The 20,807-nt window shown below is 51.2% G+C and overlaps 1 protein-coding gene across 8 annotated transcripts in view; it reads left to right on the top strand.

Annotated features, from left to right (window-relative positions):
• LOC102446845 (ADAMTS-like protein 2) overlaps nucleotides 1-20,807 on the top strand; it is a 35,537-nt gene that overhangs the window by 2,428 nt on the left and 12,302 nt on the right. For 6 of the 8 annotated variants that reach the window (XM_075936835.1, XM_075936837.1, XM_075936834.1 and 3 more), the window contains exons 2-8: nucleotides 9,560-9,702; nucleotides 12,078-12,153; nucleotides 12,865-12,967; nucleotides 14,212-14,357; nucleotides 15,405-15,528; nucleotides 18,824-18,904; nucleotides 20,403-20,578. In XM_075936835.1, the coding sequence (XP_075792950.1) occupies nucleotides 9,560-9,702; nucleotides 12,078-12,153; nucleotides 12,865-12,967; nucleotides 14,212-14,357; nucleotides 15,405-15,528; nucleotides 18,824-18,904; nucleotides 20,403-20,578 (849 nt within the window). Of the gene's footprint in view, nucleotides 1-9,559; nucleotides 9,703-12,077; nucleotides 12,154-12,864; nucleotides 12,968-14,211; nucleotides 14,358-15,404; nucleotides 15,529-18,823; nucleotides 18,905-20,402; nucleotides 20,579-20,807 lie in introns of those variants that run through there. The other 2 variants (XM_075936832.1, XM_075936833.1) reach the window with 2 other exon arrangements.

A 20,807-nucleotide genomic window follows, 5' to 3' on the forward strand; every position in this document is an offset into this window, starting at 1 on the left:
GTCGTGGGTCACCGAGCACAATGGGGCTCTGTGCTCAACTTCTCTGAAGCAACCCCATATCGTTTCTTTACTACAGATGTTGATTCCATGCCCCCTTGCTCTGCCTGACTTCCATGGCCTTGTCTTCACTGCTAAAGAGAAGGTGTATTTATTACCTCAGGGTAAATAATATGCACGAGCTGTCCTGAGGTAAAAACACTGTGAAGATCAGTCCCATTAGTTTTACTATGAGGTCAACAAGACAAGGTCAACCCCAGGTGGCAGTATAGTGCTGAGCTTACCGAATTTACATCGTGGTACAATGAAAGTCCCTTGTCTTCATGGCAAGGGGTATGTCTACACTACAGCGTTATTCTGAAATATCTAATTTCGAAATATCTTATTTCGAAATAATGCGTCTACACACAAAATGCATTTTGAAATAGCTTTTTGCTATTTCGAAATAGTGTGTCCACACTAATTGGACACTGAATCACGTTTAAGGCCAGCCAGAACTGGTTCCAGCAGGGCATCAGGTCAGAAGTTACCTTGTGGCCAGGGTGGCCAGCAGGGCACCCTGGGAAGGGCTGGAGGCCCCCTATTTCGAAATAAGCATCTACACAGTGATTTTCTCCGGAGGGCGTGTGACTTAGTTGCCACCAATTTTCAATTGTCCAAAAGTGAAATCCTGATGAACATACTCTTCCTCATAATTGAAGTTGCTTATGTAACTTATTTTGAAATATCCATTTCAAAATTGGCGCTATTCCTCATGGAATGAGGTTTACCAATTTTGAAATAAGCCCTCTGCTATTTCAAAATAGCAGTTGGTTTGTGTAGATGCTAGGAAAGTTATTTCTAAATAACTTTGCTGTGGAGACATCCCCAAGGTGTTTCCTTGGTGTTTTTACATTAGGATAATTCATGTATAATTAATTACCCTGAGGTAAGAAATGCACCAATATACATGAGCTATCCCCAAGGTAAAACACACTGGCTACATCTACACTGGCATGATTTTCCGGAAATGCTGTTAACGGAAAAGTGTTCCGTTTAGACGCGCTTTTCTGAAAATGCTTTTGATTGGCAGGATGCTTTTCCGGAAAAGCACTTTTTGCGGAAAAGCGTCCGTGGCCAATCTAGACGCGCTTTTCCGCAAAAAAGCCTCAGTCGTCATTTTCGCGATCAGGGCTTTTTTGCGGAAAAAGAGAGAACCTTGATCTCACAAAGTCATTATATTTCAGAGGAGTAGCCGAGTTAGCCTATACTGCAGCCTTTGTCGGCAGAGACAATACTAATGAGCGCTTCATTTGCATAGTCTCTTCCTATCCGTTTTGCGGAAGAGGTTTTTGTGCAAAAAAACCGCAGTGTAGACAGGGCCATTTTGCACAAAAAAAAAATCTTTTTCTGCAAAAACCCTTATTCCTCAAAAAAGCAGGTATACAGGATCTTGCGCAAAAGAGTTTTTTGCCCCAAAAACTGCCTACATTGTGGGTTTTTTGTGCAAAAACCTTTTCCACAAAATGGATTGGAAGAGACTATGCAAATAAGAGGGCAAGAAATGCTAATGAGCGCTTTATTTGCATTGTCTCTGCCGACAAAGGCTACAGTATAGACGTAGCCTAACTGGAAAAATTTAAAAAACAGCAAATTGTCTAGCAGCATCTTAAAGATTAACAAAACATGTAGCTGGTATCATGAGCTTTAGTGGGTACAACCCACTTCTTCAGATGAATGGAGTATTAAAAGTCGAGTGCCAAAATAAATAGGGAATGGGGGGGGGAGGAGAAGGAAAGGAAAAATAGTGAATTAGAGTGTTCATGTTACATGAAGCTGATGGAGAAGGTGCAAACTGCTCTTAAGTACCCATTGTTTGGTTGATTAAGTCATTAGGATGAGGAAGGTAGTGTGCTAGCCAGTTAATGTCTTTATTCATACCTTTGTGATGGGTTCCAAACTTGTAAATGAACTTCAGTTCCAATGCTTCCCTGTGTGTTTGGCTTGTGGAAAGTCATCATGGTACAGTCTGTCCTACCACTCCTTGTCGCTCACCCCCACCTTATTACAGGGAATTCCCTCTTGAATATCTTGTTTTGTTTTGTTTTTTTAAAACCAGATCCCTTTCACTTCCACCAGACTGTATCCAAAGTGGAATCTCATTTTAAACAGAATATTAGCCCTACCTAAACTACCCACAGATGATATAAAGTTATACTGGAATGAAAAATAACTTTAGGTGAATGCCAGTTGGTTATAAAATATGGGAAGAGCCAGCTGTCTCACTTGCAGAATTTTGCAAGGCTTGGTAAAGTCTGTTGTCCCAGCTTTATTCAGATCATAAAATATTGAGGCACTAACAAGAACCAAACTTCCATAAAATATGTACGGGGCAAACATTGTCATTGGTTTCATGATAGTAGGACTAGATGCTATGGATACTAACTGCCATTCATGTTTTTACTGTGCACAGACCTTAACCTTCTATGAAATGATTCAGTGAGTAGAGTGTGTTGTGACATTGAGAAACTCTTTGTAGCGATCAAGTAGGCATTTGTCAGAGGAAGAACACACAGGCAGTGTGAGGAGGTCTGCAAAAATACTTGACTCAAGTTGAACTTTTAAACAGTTACATATGGCAATATTCTGAAAAGCCTTTGACTGGCCTGAGTGGAGTTCCCCACATGGCTATTCCAATAACCCAGTGAGGATCAGTGTCACATTCATAACCTACATTTGTGAAGTTTTATCAGAGGGAAACTTCCCCCACCAAATTTTCCCTAATAAAAGGAACTAGAGAAGAACAGAAGAATGCCACCCTGGACCAGACCAGTGCTACATCTAGCTCCATAGCCTGTCTTCCAACAGTGACCAAAGCCAGGTGCTACAAAGGCAATGAACAGAACAAGCAAACATCCAGTGATTCATCTATCAACTTCCAGCTTCTGGCAGCCAGAGACTCTCTGAACACTCAGAACATGGGGTTGAATCCCTGATCTTTTTGGGGACTAGTCCCTGGTGGCCATATCCTCCATGAACTTAGCTAATTCTCTTTTGAATCCCATTATAGTTTTGGCCTACACCACATCCCCTGGCAAGGAGTTCCACAGGTTGTGCACTGTATGTGCACTTCCTTTTATTTGCTTTAAACCTATTAATCTCATTAATTTCATTGGGTGATCCCTGGTTCTTATGTTACGTGAAGGGATAAATTATACTTCCTTATTCTCTTTCTCCACACCAGTCACAATTTTATAGATTTTCTATCAAATGTCCTCTTAGTTATCTCTTTTCCACGCTGAAAAGTCCTAGTCTTTTAAATCCCTCCTTATATGGAAGCTGTTCCAGACTCATAATAATTTTGTTGCCCTTCTCTTACACTTTTTCCTATATATTTTTGAGATGGGTTGACCAGAACTTCATACATTATTCAAGGTGTGGATGTATCAGGGATTTATATAGAGGAATTATGATCTTTCCTGTCTAATTACCTGTTCCCTTTTTAATGATTTCTAACATTTTGTTAGCTTTTTTTGACAGCCACTGCACATTGGGTGGACGTTTTCCGAAAACTGGCCACAGTGACTCCAAGTCTCTGCTCATCTGAGGAAGTGGGTTTTGCCCACGAAACCTCATGATACTATATATATTTTTTGTTAGTCTTTAAGGTGCTATAGGACTACTCATTTTTTAGAGTGACAGGCTAACACGGATATCCCTCTGAGACTTTTAAGACATTGTATGACATTTCAGTTTGTGCTTTTCATGTTGCTTATTGTAAACTTAGGCAAATACCTAAATGAGTTGACATACTCCCAGAAAACCTCTGTGTACCCCCCCCCTCCCCCCCCCCCGGAGTACCTGTGCCCTGGCTGAGAGCCACTGACCTAGGATGACCCCACAGGAAATAGTGGTAGAGAGCATCTGTGTGTGTGAGTATGGTCCATCTGTTTACTGACTTAATTCCTGCCCTTCTATTTCTTTTTCTAACAAGTCACTCAGAAATTGCATCTGACCACCATGTTTTCCCTTACCCAGAGCTATCCACACAGAGACATGCATTCTTATGAATAACAGCCCTACATTTACTCCTCCAGCACTCCCCGCTGCGGTGCTCTTGCAGTCGCCCATGGTGGAATGGCTCTGGAGAGGCTGTTGCAGCAGAGCATAATTTAGAGCAGCTTCAGCCTTCGCCCAGATTGCAGAAATGCAAAAAGGGGGTTTAAAGCCATCTGGATCCCCGTCTCCAAGTTGTGCCGGGGTCTCTGCTGAATGTGGGTGTTTTTCTCCCAGATCTTCTAAGCCTTGGCTGAGCTCTGAGAATTCTAGAATGCCAAATTCACTCACCTGATCAGCAGTTCTTGGAGTCTGTCGCTGCAGCCAGGGAGCATGGAGAAAAACGAACCCCAGAAGCAGATATAATCTGGGACCTAGCCAACATCCCTCAATTTATTGTGTGGAAATTTGGAAGATGCCTAATGCCAGCATTGTAATTAAATTCAGGAATCGTGTCACAATTATTTAATGAAGTCTTATTTCTGTCAAAGCAAGAAAATTGGAAGCAGCTGCTCCATCTCTCAGTACCTGCAGCCCGACCATCACACTAGGAAGTCAGACAGAGTGGGGTAATAAACCCATAGCAAGAGAGAAAGATTATACTTGAAGGTCATCTGTAGGCAGGCGTAATCACTCACAAAATAACCACGTCTTTTTCTGATCGGACATCACCAACATTTGGTTTCACTTGCAAAAAATATCTTTACAGTGTCCTTACTAACATGGGTAAATATTTACAGGCACAAAATATCAGATCAGTTCAGATCAGTATGGCTCTCGGGTGTACCATGGCCCTACAGAAAAATTAACCATTTATCAGATAGCAAATCCCTCCAATATAATTGTGGGAGAGAGCATGTGACCTCTCCTGAGTCTGTAGTAGAATAGTCAACACCATTCAAACATTTTAACCCAATATTAATGCTAATTATTTGTATTGCAGTAGTACCTACAAGCTCCAGAAAGAGGAAGTAAGAGGCAGTCTCTCTGCACCAGAGAACTTATCTAAAAAGACAAAACAGACAAAGGGTGGGAGGGGAAACTGAGGCACAAAGGCCACTCAGGAAGTTAATGGCAGTGCCAGGAACAGAATTCAGTTCTTCTGAGTACCAGTCCAGTGCCCTAAGCCAGTGGTCCCCAATGTGGTGCCCACAGGCGCCATGGCACCCGCCGGGGCATTTATATGCGCCTGCCGAGTGATCAGGGCCGGCCCTGCCCCGGGCGCGCAGCGCATGTGTGGTGCCGGCCCAGCCGCGGGGCGCATGGGCGGCCCTGCCCCCGGATGTGTGGTGCGTGTGCAGCCCCACCCCGGGCGCCCAGCAGCCCCAAAAGGTTGGGGACCACTGCTCTAGTTTGTCCAGATCATTTTGAATTATGACCCTATCCTCCAAAGCACTTACAACCCTTCCCAGCTTGGTATCATCTGCAAACTTAATAAGCGTACTCTCTATGCCATCATCTAAATCATTGATGAAGATACTGAACAGAACCAGTCCCAAACCAGACCCCTGTGGAACCCCACTTGTTATGACCTTTCAGCATGATTGTGAACCGTTAATAACTACTCTCGGAGAATGGTTGTCCAACTAGTTATGCACCCACCTTATAATAGCCTCATCTAGGTTGCATTTCGCTAGTTTATTGATAAGAAGGTCTTGTGATACCATGTTAAATGCCCTACTAAAGTCTAGGTTTACAACAGCCACTGCTTCTCCTTTATCCACAAGACTCGTTAGCCTATCAAAGAAAGCTATCAGATTGGTTTGACATGATTTGTTCTTTACAAATCTATGCTGGCTATTACCTATCACCTTATTATCTTCCAGATGTTTGCAGATAAATTTGGTAATTCCCTGGCTTGTTCTTATTTCCCTTTTTATAGATAGCACACTGCACTTTGGTGCAAGGACCGTCCTTCACTATGTAGCTGTACAGCAGCTAGCACAATGCAGCTCTGTTCTATGTTGGGGGTCTCCAGGCAATACAAAAATAAAAATACAGGAAAACTGCAGAGTTATTAACACCAGAATTCAAAACAGACCAGTCAAGCACACACTTCAGTTGGAACAGAAAGTATGTAAGTAGGCAACAGCAGAGACCATAAAAACAAACAAATTAACAAACAATTTTTTTAAAAAACCCAACCTCAACCCAAGCCCCAAAAACAAACTACTAAACAATAAAGGGAAAGTTGTTAAAAAATGATTTGACAAGATAAGGAAACTGTTTCTGTGCTTGTTTCACTTAAGATCGCTAAAAGCCACATCTTTCTTCTGCACCATAAAGTTTTAAATCTGTATTAAATCAATGGTCAGCTGTTAACTTTTGAAAGAACCATCAATTTTTTTCGGAGTTCTGAACAAGCTCCGTTCCCAAGGTGTTCGTAACTCTGAGCTTCTACAGTCATTAATTAATTATTATCATGACTATTGGAATTCTCACTCTGGATAGTTGCAAATCTGAGCTCGACACCTAGACTATCCCAGTAGAGGATTTGTGTGCTATCCATGGTAAAAGGGGAGTGGGCAAGTAGAATTTGTGTTAGAAAATAATTGGTCTGAAAATATGGTTACTTAGGGATCCTTTTTGGCTTTCCTCTGAGGCTCTGAAAAGTGTTATGTTAATTGACCCATGTTAAAAGGCACTTAATAACTGGCACAAAAAGCTCATGGCCTCTCTCCTTTCTGACGAAGATTCAGTAGTAGATAGTCTAGCCAGGTCTCTCCCACCTTAGAACCAACCACTTTTATCAAACAGACTACAGCACATTGATTGTAATACTAAGAAAGAGCATACATCATTAAAGCTAAGCTACAGTTGACAACAATAGATGAACAAAATCCATTTGGTGATGAGTGACCCTGGATATTTTTATTCTTTGTTCATTTATTAGTTGGCAAATTTACTAATTGAAGAAGTGGGTTGTGCCCACGAAAGCTCATGATGCCATTTACATATTTTGTTAGTCTTTAAGGTGCTGCCAGACTATCTGTTGTTTTTTTAAGTTTTGTAATTCATAAAAGGCCTCAAAGTCACCCCAGCAGACTAACAAATTCCTATTAACAGGGCTACAGTCTTGAGTCCACTTCCCTGCACTTTCTCATTTCAATAAAACATCTTTTACCGAGACAAGAAGCTATGAATGTAATTTACCAACTGCCAATCCCATTCTGTTTACTATGCCCTCTGCCATTTCAATTGACGAAAGCACGCTTTTTGACAGCGGGGCTTTCTTCACTGCAGAGCATTGCTTTACCCTGTGAAATAATAGCTACCGCCCACACTAGACGTGGCTGTATTTCAGTGGAGGGTGAAGTGTTTTTCTCTCTGGGCATGAGGGGGTTGTTCACATCTCAGTTTGTAAATTGCTCTGGGATTCTTTAAGCTGTTGGATGTGATAGGCACCCGCGATGTTGTTTCCTCAGCAGTAAGAGCAGGAAAACTCAGGAAAAACAGAACACGCTCTTACCTGCTGGATGAAAGAAGGGGACAGCCGCCTGTTGCAAAATGGCTACTTCAGGGCTGCTGGTGCTCCATTTAAAGAGACAGCCCCAGAAAGACAGGCAGGGAAAGAGCCTGTAAGAGACAAATCCGGCACTGGGGAAAGTTAAGAAGGGTCAAGAAGGTGCTAAATTAATCCGCAGAATAAAGGTAAAGTGTTCACTGCCCTCCTCCCCATGTTAAATTCCAGCTGTGGGGTATCTGCTGTCATCCAGCACCTCGGATGATTGATAGGCAAAACCAGGGATAAACAGAATGCCACAGTCAGGCCACCAGCTGTCTGGGGAGTGTTAGACAGGGAAGGTAAAGGTAAGCAGCATTCAAACTGGCAGCCATAAGGGCCTGATCTCACCATGAGCATTGCGGGTGAACCCCATGCTTACCGACTGCATGGGGATGGCTGGCACACAGCTTGCTACAGGGCTTGATGCAGCCCTGCCAATGCAAGGGTGTGTTGCAGTGAGGGGCAATTCGCCCCGGGAGGAGCACAGGACAGGATGCAGCTCCCATGCTCCCTCAGAAGGTCTGGCGACCAGACAGGGCAGTGTAAGAGTCTGGCTTAAGTAGGACCTAGCTCCCGGTCCAGAGTCTGCCGAGGACAAAAGGAGGAAAATGAAGTCAAGTCAAGTCTCAGCCAATCACAGCTCTCCCTTCTCCCCAATGAATAGACAACAATATGAATCATCTCATATTGCTAAAAGACCCTAAGGATTTGGCTTCCATAGTACGTCTCCATCCCTCCGAATTCGGCAGCCTGTGCTTGGTTCCTCCTGTCTATCCAGCCCAACCCCGATGGGCCTGTAGAAAGACTCGTCCCAGCGCATGTGAGGAAGTTGAGCAGGGAATGGTATTTTCAAGAAGCTTGTGGTGGGAGCGAGGGGAGTTCAGCTGGAGAAGTCAGGTGAAATAACACGACAGTAATTTCCAGAGAAACAGCGCTGCTCGGTTAACATGCTGGCGTGTTTGTGCGACAGATCGTGAATTTATCATTTGCGGAGAGATATTAAAAATACCTTCGCCGCTCCGACATGCTGTGCGCACCATCGGCTGTGCCCACCGGACTAGCGCCATTGAATGGCGGATGCTGAACAGTACAGGAATGGGGACCCTACGGGCACTTTGCTGTGTCAATAGGCGCTCAGCAAGGTGACTGTCCCGCCTCCGTGTTATGGGGAGTCCATTATTTGGTGAGCAGGGTCCTGCCAAAAGCTGATCGGAGCGAAGAAGCCAATGCCAAAATCTGGAGGCCTGTCTCTGATTGGGGCTGCTAAGAAGCCTTTGATCAGATAGCTACAGCCCCACGCTTGAAACTAGAGCCATAGGGTGGTTACATGGCGTATAATCAGCTCATCGAGTAGTCAATGGATTACTCAATTAGTCGATAAGGGGGGAAACTGCAGGGGTGCAGCGGGGTTGGCTCCCGCTCTGCCTTTTAAATGTATTAAGAGTCTGGCAGCAGAGGTGCAGCATCTGGGACTGGGTGCGAGCCGGGAGAGCTAATTCCCAGCTCACGCCTGGTCCCCCCGCTACACCCCTGCCTCCCCACAGAGACAGGGCTGCGGGAGGACCAGCTTTTAAGCCAGTTCCCCCCAGCACTGGGTCCTGCTCCCCCCTTGCTGCCTCTCTGATAGAGGTAGCGGGGGGAGGGGAGTTACTATGCACTCGGAGTTGTGGGAGGCTGGCGTAATGCGCCATGTTAAAGCAGCGCTGTGCTCTGCTTTCAGTATCCTCCTCTGGGCCACGGGGAGCAGAGACTAGCCGGGGAGTGGTGCACACCTTGTACAGGGTGGGGACAGGTGCCGCTACCAGCCTGAACGACCTTGCTCGACCCTGTGCTAGAGGCATGGGACCCACGCAGATCAGACCCTCCTATGGCTGGCCCACCCTCTCCAAACTAGAAGGCTTTCTGTTTTCACTCTCATCTCCTCCCTCCCTCCCCGAGATCCACGCAAGGCCGGACTGACCCCCTCCGAAGGGCAGCTGCCGCGCCAGGGTTCTCACGCTAACCACTCGCTGGTTTCGTCAGGACAGCAGTGAGGCAGCAGAAGGAGCAGGCCCCTCGGAGGAAGAGGTCACCAGGTGGTGGGGCGAGTGGAACTCCTGGTCCACCTGCTCCCGGACCTGCGGGGGGGGAGTGACGTCCCGGGAGAGGCACTGCTTGCGGCAAAGGTAAGCCATGGAGCAGCACCAGCAAACCCCAGCCCCGCACACACTCGTGAAACTTTCACCTGCTACGCTGTCCAGATGCTGGATGGGTGGGCAGTGTCTCTCCTTGCCGGAAGCCACCAATTACTCGACGTGGCAGGGAAAACGGGATGTTTGTGCTTCGGGCACAGGGCTGCAGACTGATGCGTAACAGGCTCCTCTGCCCTTCAGCCCACCTGCAACCAGACTTAGTGCCTCTTTTACCAGATGCAGGGAGGGGTGACCCAAAATGCATCCTCCCACGCCCCTGGCTTGGAAAGCCACTGCCTTTGGAGCAGTGCACTGGGATTAGCTGTGGATCTGAAATCCCCAAACAGCCCCCTTCTTGGTTATAACTGGGCACTTAGCAGAGACCCTCCTGAGCTACAAGCAGGAGCTTCTACCGCTGGAGGGGAAAGGTGCTTGGAGCTGTAACAGACTCACCTCTAGACACAGGCACAAAGGAGGATCCGGAGGGTACACTAGGTAGCTGTGCTCTGCAGCGTACACACCTTGGCGTGACCAAGCGTACGGGGCTGGGCAGCTGGGTCACTGTTCGGTCTCTTTGCAGCTGGCTGATGTAGCATGGCACACCCGCAGTACATTGCTCAGAAAGCTAAGGTGTGTCAAGTGTCCGGCTTGGACACCCAGCAGGCCTGGGACAGGTGCTAATTCTGTCGGGGCCGTCTTCAGCCCAGGCATAGGCAGGTGCAACTCACACCGGCCTATGGTGGAGTTGCCCCCACTTCTACCTGAGGGTGTTGGCGATGGTGGGACTGAGCTGCCTTTGCTTCACATCCCCATCAGTGGCTTTTAGTGCTATGCCCCCATCTTCCTGCCACATGCCACGTCAGTACCAGTTGTACTGTTACGCTAGAACCACGTACACCAACCTATTCTCCATAGGCAAGGTACTCTGGTCAGCGGGGCTGACAGCCGGGCCAGGTCCCTGGGCAAGGCAGGGGGCTGCTCCATGCCCCTGGAAGGGGCGGAGCCACAGGCAGAAGGGGTGGAGTTGGGGCTAGAACACTGCACCTCCCCCAGGCCACCCTGTGCGCTGCCTGGAGTGCTCCAGCAAAGATTTAAAGGGCCAGGGCTCCAGCAGCAGCAGGGAGCTCCAGGCCCTTTTGTATTGCTGGGCCCTGGAACAGTTACCCCCTTTGTGCTCCTCCCCTCCGCCGGCAAGCCGGACTCTGGTGCTGCTGACACTTTTCCCTCGGTCCCCGAGCGCTGAGCCCGGTCACGTCTCTGCGACTCCCACCTCTCTCCCTCACGCGGCCTCGCTCGCTGGATTTTTGTGGTACATGAGTCCCGCTCCCTCCGTTCACTCCCTCACCCCACAGCAACGGAGGGCCTGGGGCGCTCACCAGTGAGCCCCGCTGGTCTCGCTCAGCCCGGCTGTCTTGCTAGCACCTGTCAGATCCACCACCCAGGGCGGCCCTGGGGCCTGGAGCGGAAGCCCCGAGCTCCACTCAGGTGCTGAATGAGACCCCTGGGGAGGCCTCTCTCGAACCGGCTGCTCCCCACTCCCTGGCTGCTAATGAGAGCTGGCACCTGAGAGTGCAGCGCGCTCGCTGGGCCTGCCTCCTCCTCTGCGCCTTTCCCTTCTGCCTGAGCACACTTGGAGGCCGAGGAAGCCCCCATGTGGCCCCCTCTTTCTCGCCAAAGAAAAAACCCTTCTTTTATGCAGGCTGCCTAATTATCCCTCCAGCCCCAGGGCTGACCAGTTTTGGCCATCTTGACTGGACTGGACCCAGGATTTGAACCCACAACCCTGTCCTTCCCAGGCAAGCACCCTATCCCCTAGGCCACACTGGAGCATAGGGACCATCCATCTAGAAATGGCCATGATTCTCAAAACAGATGGGGAAAGGGGCCTGAGTGCCCCCTCCCGAGTGTTGCCTAAGCCCTCCTAGCCAGGGCTCTCTGTTCTCCAGGCCTGATCCAAAGCAGTGAGTCTTTCCGCTGGCTCCAACGGGCTTTGGAGCTGTTCCTCTACGTAGCTGAAGTCGGAATAGCTGGACGCGGCTTTTGGCACTGACTCCCAGCAGGGTGTCGAAGGGAGAACACTCTTCCGCCGACTTCCCTGAAAAAAGCGGCAGAACGGCTCTTGCGCAAGAGGGGGTTTTTGAGCAAAAAGGAGCCGTGTAGACGGCTCGTTTTTGCACAAAAGCCCCTTTGCAAAAATGGCGGTTCATTAAGTATGCAAATGAGGCTCAGAGATTCACCGCTTTGCCTCATTTGCATATTTTCTTGCGCAATAGAGGGCTGTGGAGACGTAGCCCCGGTGTTTTAGCACCTTGTAGTCCTCCAAACCACTGGTCACCCCTCCCACTGTGTACTTCCTCTCTGCCTTGCAGGCTTCACCTCTCCCAGGGCACAAACAGCACCATGTGCGGGGGCCAAGCCAAGCACTACCAGCTGTGCCAGCAACAGGTGAGAACCTCTCCCGAGGCTGCCCCTGCACACCTAGGGAAGTGACGTGGCCTCAGCGGGTGCCCACAGGGCGGCTGTGCCAGTGCCCGCCTGCCGGTTGTGCTTGAGATTTGGCATGGCCCCGGCAAGCAGATTATGGGTGTGAGCGGGACAATCACCTGGAGCGGGACAGTCACCAGCATGGAGCCCCACAGGTGTGACCAAAGCTCTCTGTTGCGTGGCTAAGAGCTAGGCAAATGCTGAGCACCTGACTCGAGGCCGGTCGCCCCAGCAAAACGCCACGGGCATTTGATTAATACTCATACAACGAGAAGGAGCCTCGTCTCCGTCCGTCCATACAGCTCAAAACGCTTTGCAATGGACAGTACCGGCATTCCCCATTTTACAGAGGGGGAAACATGACCTTGCCCACAGTCAGGCAGCAGAACAGTAGCAGAGCCAGGAACTGAACCCAGGTCTCTTGAGGCCCAGGTCGGTGGCAGAGGGGACTGGACCCAAGAAGGCCTGCTAGATCCCCAAGCCCCTTTTCCAGCAGGGCGGTGAGCAGGGCCTGCAGGCTGTACTAACGCCCGTGCTGCTTTCTTGCATTGCGCTCCCCATGGATCCTCACTTGACCGAGGACCGCGCTGGGACAGGAGAGGCTGCCAGGGCCCTCGGAAGCTGGCTGCTTTGGATCGCAGAGGCTGATGTTAAGCTTTGCTCTCTCCGCAGCCTTGCCCGGACAATACGGCCAGCTTCAAACAGCAGCAGTGCTCCACCTTCAATGCCAAGGCCTTTGGGAAGCACTATTATCACTGGACCCCTCTGTACCCAGGTTTGCCCAGGGCTCAGCATGCGAGCGCGGAGGGGACGTACCTGCGGGACCGTGTCAATAGGGGTTGGGAGAGTTGCCTCCCGGTGGAGGGGGGGGTGTAAACGTCCCACGTCTCTGGGACAGGGCAGTGGGGTCAGGCGGGTGGGGCGGCCAGCAGCGTTGCTGGTGAGCACGGCTAGACTTGCCTGTTCAAACCTGCCGGGGCAGGGCCCCACGTTAACAGGCAGCCTGTGTCTCCAGCCTGAAACTGGCTCCGGTTCCTGCCTCTGAGCAACCAGTAATAGCGCAAGGGGAGGGCCGGACGCTTTCAGCGTCTCAGGCTCTGGCCGCTTGGCTGAGAGCCGAGCAAACCGACGGTCTGTATTTCTGGCCTTCTGGCCCAAAGGTTAAGGCACATCCCAGCCCACGTATGGGGCTGAGGGGCGGCAGACCTGGGCCTACCCTGCTCCACCAGGCCCCTTGAAATGAGAGGCGATCCCACGAGGGGGTCGGGGAAAACATGCGGTCGCTGCTTTGCCTCCCCGCAGCACCACAGGACCACAGTCGTGTCTCCCGGCGCTGTTTCCTCCCGGCTCCTGAAGGCGCTGCTGGGCCAGGCGCTCCCCTGCGTGGTCAGGCGGCACATTCTCCCCTCCAGCTCCTGGGGTGCCGGGTCGCCTTGTCTCCCCTCTACCCGTCCCTGGGCTCGGTTGAGCGCTCAGCTCCCCCGGGGGACACCTCCCTCCTTCCCAGGTCTGGGCCCACCTGAGCAGCAGGGCCCTGCTTTTATACTTCCAGCCCCACTCTTGCGTTCCCGCCGGGGGGGCAGGGTCAGCTGTGCACAGCGAGGCGAGTTCGCCCCCTCTGCACTGGCGGGAGGCCACGCTGCCTCGCTCCGGGGGGTCTCCCTCGGAAGGGATTCCCCTGCCGGGCAGCTGCGTGTTCTCTTGGGTGCCCGCCCTGCGCTCTCTTTGCCTTCCCTACTCACGCTCTGCAGCCAGCTGCTTTTCCTACACCGCTGCAGGTTGCAGAGATGGGTTCGATAAGCTGGATACCGGTCCTGTTCATAGTTGTGGAGAGAGACCCCCAGCTCCTTTCCCCTCAGCTACCAAAGGCCGCATGGGTGGTGATGCACTCTCTTGGGTCTGGCCTGCGTGGATGTAAAGCAATGACCCCAAGGAGAAGGCCTGTGTCTCAGGGTTGGTCCGGGACCATCCCGTGTCCCCAGTGCTCTTCCCGGTGCCATCTCTCCTCTCTCCCATTAGACGATTACACCAGCATCTCCAACAAGCCCTGTGATCTCCAGTGCACCACCAGGAGTGGAGAGAGGCAGCTGATGGCCCGCGCCCAGGATGGCACATCCTGCAAAGACCGGACGTACCAGGGCGTCTGCATCAACGGCAAGTGTGAGGTGAGGCACTGGGAGGAAGGGCCGTGGGCCTACAGGATGGAGGGTTGGCCTGAAGCCCCACAAGACCTGGCAGTGACGAGACACTGAACAGCTGTGATGGGCACCCGAGGCTAGGGAGTGGGCCGCATGAGTGGTCCCTCATCTCAATGGGCCACAAGGCTGTTGGAACCAAGCCAGTCTTGGCTACGGTAGCTGTGCTAACGGCGCTGGTGGGCCTAGAATGTGCAGGGGGTGGCGCCGGAAGCATAGCAGCGCTCTGATTGGCTGCAGAGGGACACAACGTTGTCCAATCAGCACGCACCTCGCTTCATGGGCCCTTGCGGTACGTGCGTGTCACTTTAGTAATAACCGGTAGGGAAAAAAAACTAGGCAGATGAAAACCAGCAGCATCTGGCAGCCCTGCGCATGGGCAGTGGTAAACAAAACCTCTTGTAGGCCGCACATAGAGCCCCAATGGGCCGTATGCAGCCCACGGGACGCCTACCACTGTGCGATAGGGTTCTTGTGTACATCACAATGATGCCCGTGTAGAATGGGGCAGCCAGGTTCGGGCCAGGTGAGAGATCATTATGTGCAGCCCTTAGGTGGATACATTTTCCCTTCAGCCTGGTTTGCTTTTCTAGGATCACCCAGCAGCGCAAGTACTTTTAATCTGTCAGCGAAAGCCCCTTGGCATCGCAGTGGTGCTTTGTATATTTAAAACCACAGTGATTTGGCATTGCTGCTGTTGGATGGTCATTCCTCAAATGACATTGCTGGTGCAGCCAGTCCATCCTCGGATAAAGCGCCTTCCGCAGGAAGGACATTCCAAACCAATCTCCCGGCAAAGTGTGTCCATTAAACGTAAGTCCAGTATGAGCTAACGCAGCCCTTCACTTCTGCCCCACAGTTCTTTCTTTGGTGTGTCCTGGACATGTAAGATCTCTGGGGATTTTCCCCAATAAAGGCTCTCTCCTACCCAGTAGGTCTGTGGGGCAGGCCGCTCGCTCCACAAAGGGGTTGAATACCTCAGTGGTAATGTCATCTTTTCTTCTGTATTCCTTGCAGCCGGTTGGGTGCGACGGGAGCCTCTACTCATCCCGGACGATGGACAGATGCCGGGTGTGCGGAGGGGACGGAAGCACTTGCTACCGGGTCTCGGGCAGCTTCCGAAAAGGGATCTCACAGTTAGGTACACCCTGTTACACGATGCCCATCAACATCATTGTTTCTTGCTAACATGGACTGACAAGAAGGGCAGAGTCTGACCAGCCCAGCTGAAGGAGCTCACTACGGCCCTGCCTTTCTTTTCCCGTGTAAGCCAAAATGACGGTATTTTGTCTGTACCGTTTAATCAGCAGAGGGAGCTGGTTTGGTTCGCTGTATGGTAGCTAGTGAAGTTCGCCTCCATCTCGTTATGAAGCGATGCGGCTGGGGACCTATTTGTGTCTATTGATTGCTCATGCCAGATGATGATAGTTGTCAGTGCACATAATTTATCTCTGCTCTGCGTTATGCGCTGGGATGTTAATCTTGTACAAGGAAGGTCACTCCACTTGTAAATATCTGCTGCTGTGCGCAGTGACAGGAAACACTGTCCCGGTTGGCGGGCTGAGGCAAAAGTGGAACCAGGTTGTTTTTTGTGCGGCGGGTTTTTTTTTTCTTCCTAGGAGCAACTGCCAGCTGCAAATAAACCCAGCTCCAAAATGCGCTGGGTTGCTTTTAAAGCAGACCTGCAGAGGCCTGGGTTCGTGCCCATTTTGGGGTGCTGGAGGGTGGATAAAAAGGCCTTCCACAGTTTTCAAAAACAAGTCGTACTTTCTGGGTTTCCGTATCCGTCTGGCCCACCAGTCTGGGGACTCAGATGTTTACGCTGAGTTTGCACATACAATCTGAAGGGGCAGGGTAGAATAAGATGGGGGAGGTGATCTTTTATTGGCCCGACATCTGCTGGTGAGAGACAAGCTTTCGAGTGTACCCAGAGCTCTTCTTCAGGTCTGGGAAACTTAACTAGGCCATGTCTATACTAGGGATGTGAAAGGTTAATCGGTTAAGCAGGAAGCTTTAATGGGTGATGCTTACTGGTTCCAGTTAGCTGTCAAATAGGAGGCCTGCTGCAGATAGGTTGTCCAGAGCAGCCCCTGTCCATGGCAGGCCTGAGCACCCCGGCTTGCAGAAGTCCTTGCCTCCGGCTCACCAATTCAACAGGATTTTACATCGGTAGTGCACACGAGTCGACTTCCAGCAGCCCATCTGTACGGATACGGAATTAAGCCTCCGCCAGTGATCAGCGGTAGCTATGCTGGCAAGAGACTCTCTCCCCAACGCCATAGCACTGCGCACACAAGCCCTCATGCTGGCGAAACTTAGGTCAGTCAGGGGCTTTTTTTTTTACCTCCCCGAGCAACGTAAGTGTTGCTGACATACGTTGTGGTGTAGACTTGGCCATAGGGAGGAAAAGGAGGGTGGAGGGGGGGTGTTAGTGGGTTGCCCTAGATCCCTTGTCTCTGTGGGGTGAGGACGTTGATTTCTAACAAAAGCGTGTCTGAGTTTAAAAAGCATTCCCAACAACAAACCAAAGGAAGGGTCAAAGAGCCACTGAAACGCTCTTCCCCATACAATTGCTCACCTTGTATTTGTTGATGGGATCATGAGCTTTCGTGGGCACAGCCCACTTCTTCAGATGACCGGACATCTGAAGAAGTGGGCTGCGCCCACAAAAGCTCATGATCCCATCTCCATGTTTTGTTAGTCTATAAAGTGCTACCAGACTATTTGTTGTTTTTAAAGTTTTCCCTGTTATGGACTCACTCAGCTGCCCCTCTGAAGCTCTTGTATTTTTGTTATTAGTACTATTTAGATTGCAGTGGCAAAGATAAGAACGGCCATTTGGGTCGGACCAAAGGTCCATCTAGCCCAGTATCCTGTCTTCCGACAGCAGCCAATGCCAGGTGGCCTAGAAGGAATGAACAGAACAGGGACTCATCAAGTGATCCATTCCCAGCTTCTAATAAATGGAGGTTAAGGACACTATTCATACCCATCCTAGCCATTGATGGACCTCACCTCCATGAATTTATCTCGTTCTTTTTTTAACCCTGTTAAAATCCTGGTCTTCACAAAATCCTCTAGCAAGGAGTTCCACAGGTTGACGGCATTGTGTGACGTACTTCTTTTTGTTTGTTTTAAGTCTGCTCCCCTGTGCATGATGCCGCTCCTGCCCATACAATGAAAAGTCTCCACCCTTTTGTCTATTATGATACCATCATTTCACTAGGTTTCCAGTCATCAGAGAGTTTGCTGGGTAGAGAAGACCCACATTTCTAATGTCAAATAAAGTCTGAAAAAAACCATCTAGGCTTCCTTTACCCAGCATTGCTTGATGTTTTCCCTTCCCTTTGCAAGTCACCTTTCACTCTCCTTCAAGGGGAAATGATCAGGCGTAGAGGGTTGATGATGAGATCCACACACCTTGGTCTCTAGGGGTATGTCTACACTACCCCGCTAGTTCGAACTAGCGGGGTAATGTATGCATACCGCACTTGCTAATGAAGCCCGGGATTTCAATTTCCCGGGTTTCACGAGGAGTACCGGTAGTTTGGAATAGGACCCTAGTCCGAACTACCTAGTTCGAGCCCCGTGTAGCCGCGCTACACGGGGTTCGAAGCAGCGGGGATTTAAAAATGGCGGCTCCCCGCTTATGCTAATGAAGCCCGGGAAATTCAAATCCCGGGCTTCATTAGCAAGTGCGGTATGCATACATTACCCCGCTAGTTCGAACTAGCGGGGTAGTGTAAACATACCCTCGCTTTCTAGCTCAGGTCCAGCCTTGAGTGGTAGTTGGGCCGTTAGCATGTTGTGCTGATGGCTGTAAAGGGCGGCATGATTCCCTCCTGCGCCCAAAGGCGCTACCTTCTTCCTGTGCCCGAGCTGGACGCAGAACTCAGCTGGACCCCTGAGGCCTGCAGTAACTCTAACAGATCAGGGGGCCCCCTTCTCCTTCAGCTAAAAGCGCCATTCTCAGTGTGACCGGAGCTGGAGTCTATGGACGCAGAGCCAACAAGCTGCCTCTGGCTGCTCCCATTGGGACATAGTGAAAGCTCAGCGGGCAATCACAGGCTCACTGAAAACAATGAGCTTGACTGTAAGGTCCTGAGATCAGGTCAAAATACTAGATTGGGTGTTCTTCTGACTTGCCGCCTGCTTTTCGAGTCTTTAGGGTGCGCCGGGGTCACGTTTGGAAGCTTCCTCCGTAGCCACAAGGTCTGGAAACTGACTTTCCCTTTAAGAATGAAGGCTGAAATCATCCCATCGTCACTTGACTCCAGGCGCTGGGGCTTTACAGACCACAAACAGACCACGAGACTCAGGACAAAACCAGGAGGCGAGGCAGCACTGCCTCCCTGAGCCACGGGCGAGGCTGGGGCAGCCTGAAGTCTCTTTCCCCCATTGGGTTTCCCAACCTTTTCTTTCGTTCCCACTCCCAGGCTACGTGTTCATCACGAACATCCCTGCTGGCGCCACGGACATTCTCATCATCGAGCGCCGGAAGACAGAGAACATCCTGGGTAAGCTGCAGACTGGCACGGTGTGGATGACAGGTCGCCATGGCCAGGTGTCCAGGCAGGGGCTGCGCTGCAGGGGATGGAGCAACAGCTCCCGGGGGGCCTGCAGAGCGGGGGAGCAGCGTTACATGGGTGTGAGCCACTTTATCCATGAGAAATGGGCAGATCTGGAAAGAGGAACCCCCAGGCTCCTTGCTTTCTTGACTCCTGCCCTGCCGTTCCTGACCTTCTCAGACGGGTGACTGCGGAGGAGCGGACAGCACACGGGGCAGCTGAACCAGCATTCACAGGGCCCCCACCTGACTTTTCTGACTGCTTCGAGGAATTCCTCTAGGACCCCACTGCCCCATCCCTTAGGTGATAACTGTGTCCCTCTGGCAGGTGTTACCGTCAGGGGTGAGAATACAGGAAATCCTTTAGGACATAAAGGATGGACAGGACCAGGGGATGGGCAGTAATTGCTGATGGGTGGCCACTCCAAGATTTTGGAAAGTGGTCGAGGGCCGCACTCTTCCATGATATTAATAGAGGAGGTGCGGGGTCTGGGATGGAGGTTGGGTGCAGAGGGGAGCTTAGGGTAAGGGACTGGGGTGCAGGAGGGAGACTGGAGTCTGGGAGGGAGTTTGGGTGAAGGAGATGGTTGTGACCTCGGGCAGGGGACTGGAGTGCAGGGGTTTGAGATGTGACCTAGGGTAGAAGGGGATTGTGATCTGGGGCAGATGATTGGGGTGCCAGATATGGGAGGAGGTATGGTTGCAAGAGGGGGACAGAGGGTTTGGATATGGTGAGTGGGGAGGGGGCAGAGGATTGGGGCAGGGACGGGTTGGGGGTGCCAGAGGCAGGCTGTGGCCAGGAGACTTACCAGCCAGCAGCCAGCCTGCCTGGTTGCCCGGCCATGTGCTTCATTGAATAACTGAGCCGAGAGGGGGCGTGGTTCTTCCTGGCTGCCTGTTATTCAAACAGACAGCTCCCATTGGCCGGTTTCTGGCCAGAAACCGGCCAATGGGATTGTGCTGGGGGTGGAGCTGCTCCTGAAACTTCCCCCCACCTCCAGTTTTGAAACAGAATGGAAGCCCGGCAGCCACATTTCTACACGGCGCACGGGGCTGCAGGATAAGCAGGGAGCCTGCCTGGGGCGCCTCCCTAGGCTGGATTTTTCCCAGGCCTGGACAAGACCATCGTGATCCTCCCTCACCGGGAACCATCCATTCAGCGTAGGGATCGCACGCTCCTTTGTGCTGGATCTTTGCTTTATGGGCAGGCTGCGGAGCCATTCTTGGTGCTTTCAGAAGGCAAAGGGCTGCGGGAGCTAGCTGGCGCGAGGCCCCTAAGGGACCACAGCGAATGCAGCCAGCCCTGTCTCCACTGTAGCCGCCTTGTAGTGGTAGCCATCTCCCTCCCTGCGTCCTGTCCCGAGGGTAACACCAGTCCTATTGCCTGCTCTGCTGTGGGCCTTGAAGTCTGCTTGGAGCTGTCCCCTGTCCATCTCCTCTGTTTGCAGCACTGGCAGATGAATCTGGGCGCTTCTTCTTCAACGGGAACTCGGCCATCGACAATCCCCAGAACTTCCGGGTGGCTGGCACCGTGTTCAAGTACCGCCGCCCTTCCAGCCTGCACGCTGACGGCCTGGAGTACATCATTGCCCAGGGCCCCACCAATCAGTCTCTGAATGCCATGGTACGTGAGCAGTGAAGGATCAGGGAGACCCTGCTGGTCTCCTTCCCAAACCCCAAGAGCGCAGGTGCCCTCAGGAATGGGAATTTGGAGCTTTCCCCTGTCTGGGTTCCTGCATCACTCCCTGTAGCTATGCCTGTTGGAGGAGAGGCTGGCCCTGCCGTTCCTTGGAGGTCCTGCCCGGCCACCCTATCACAAAGCCCATGTTCTCCAGGTCTGTTTCAAGGGGTAG

This window comes from Pelodiscus sinensis, chromosome 9, assembly GCF_049634645.1.
Source record: "Pelodiscus sinensis isolate JC-2024 chromosome 9, ASM4963464v1, whole genome shotgun sequence".
Lineage (NCBI taxonomy): Eukaryota > Metazoa > Chordata > Testudines > Trionychidae > Pelodiscus > Pelodiscus sinensis.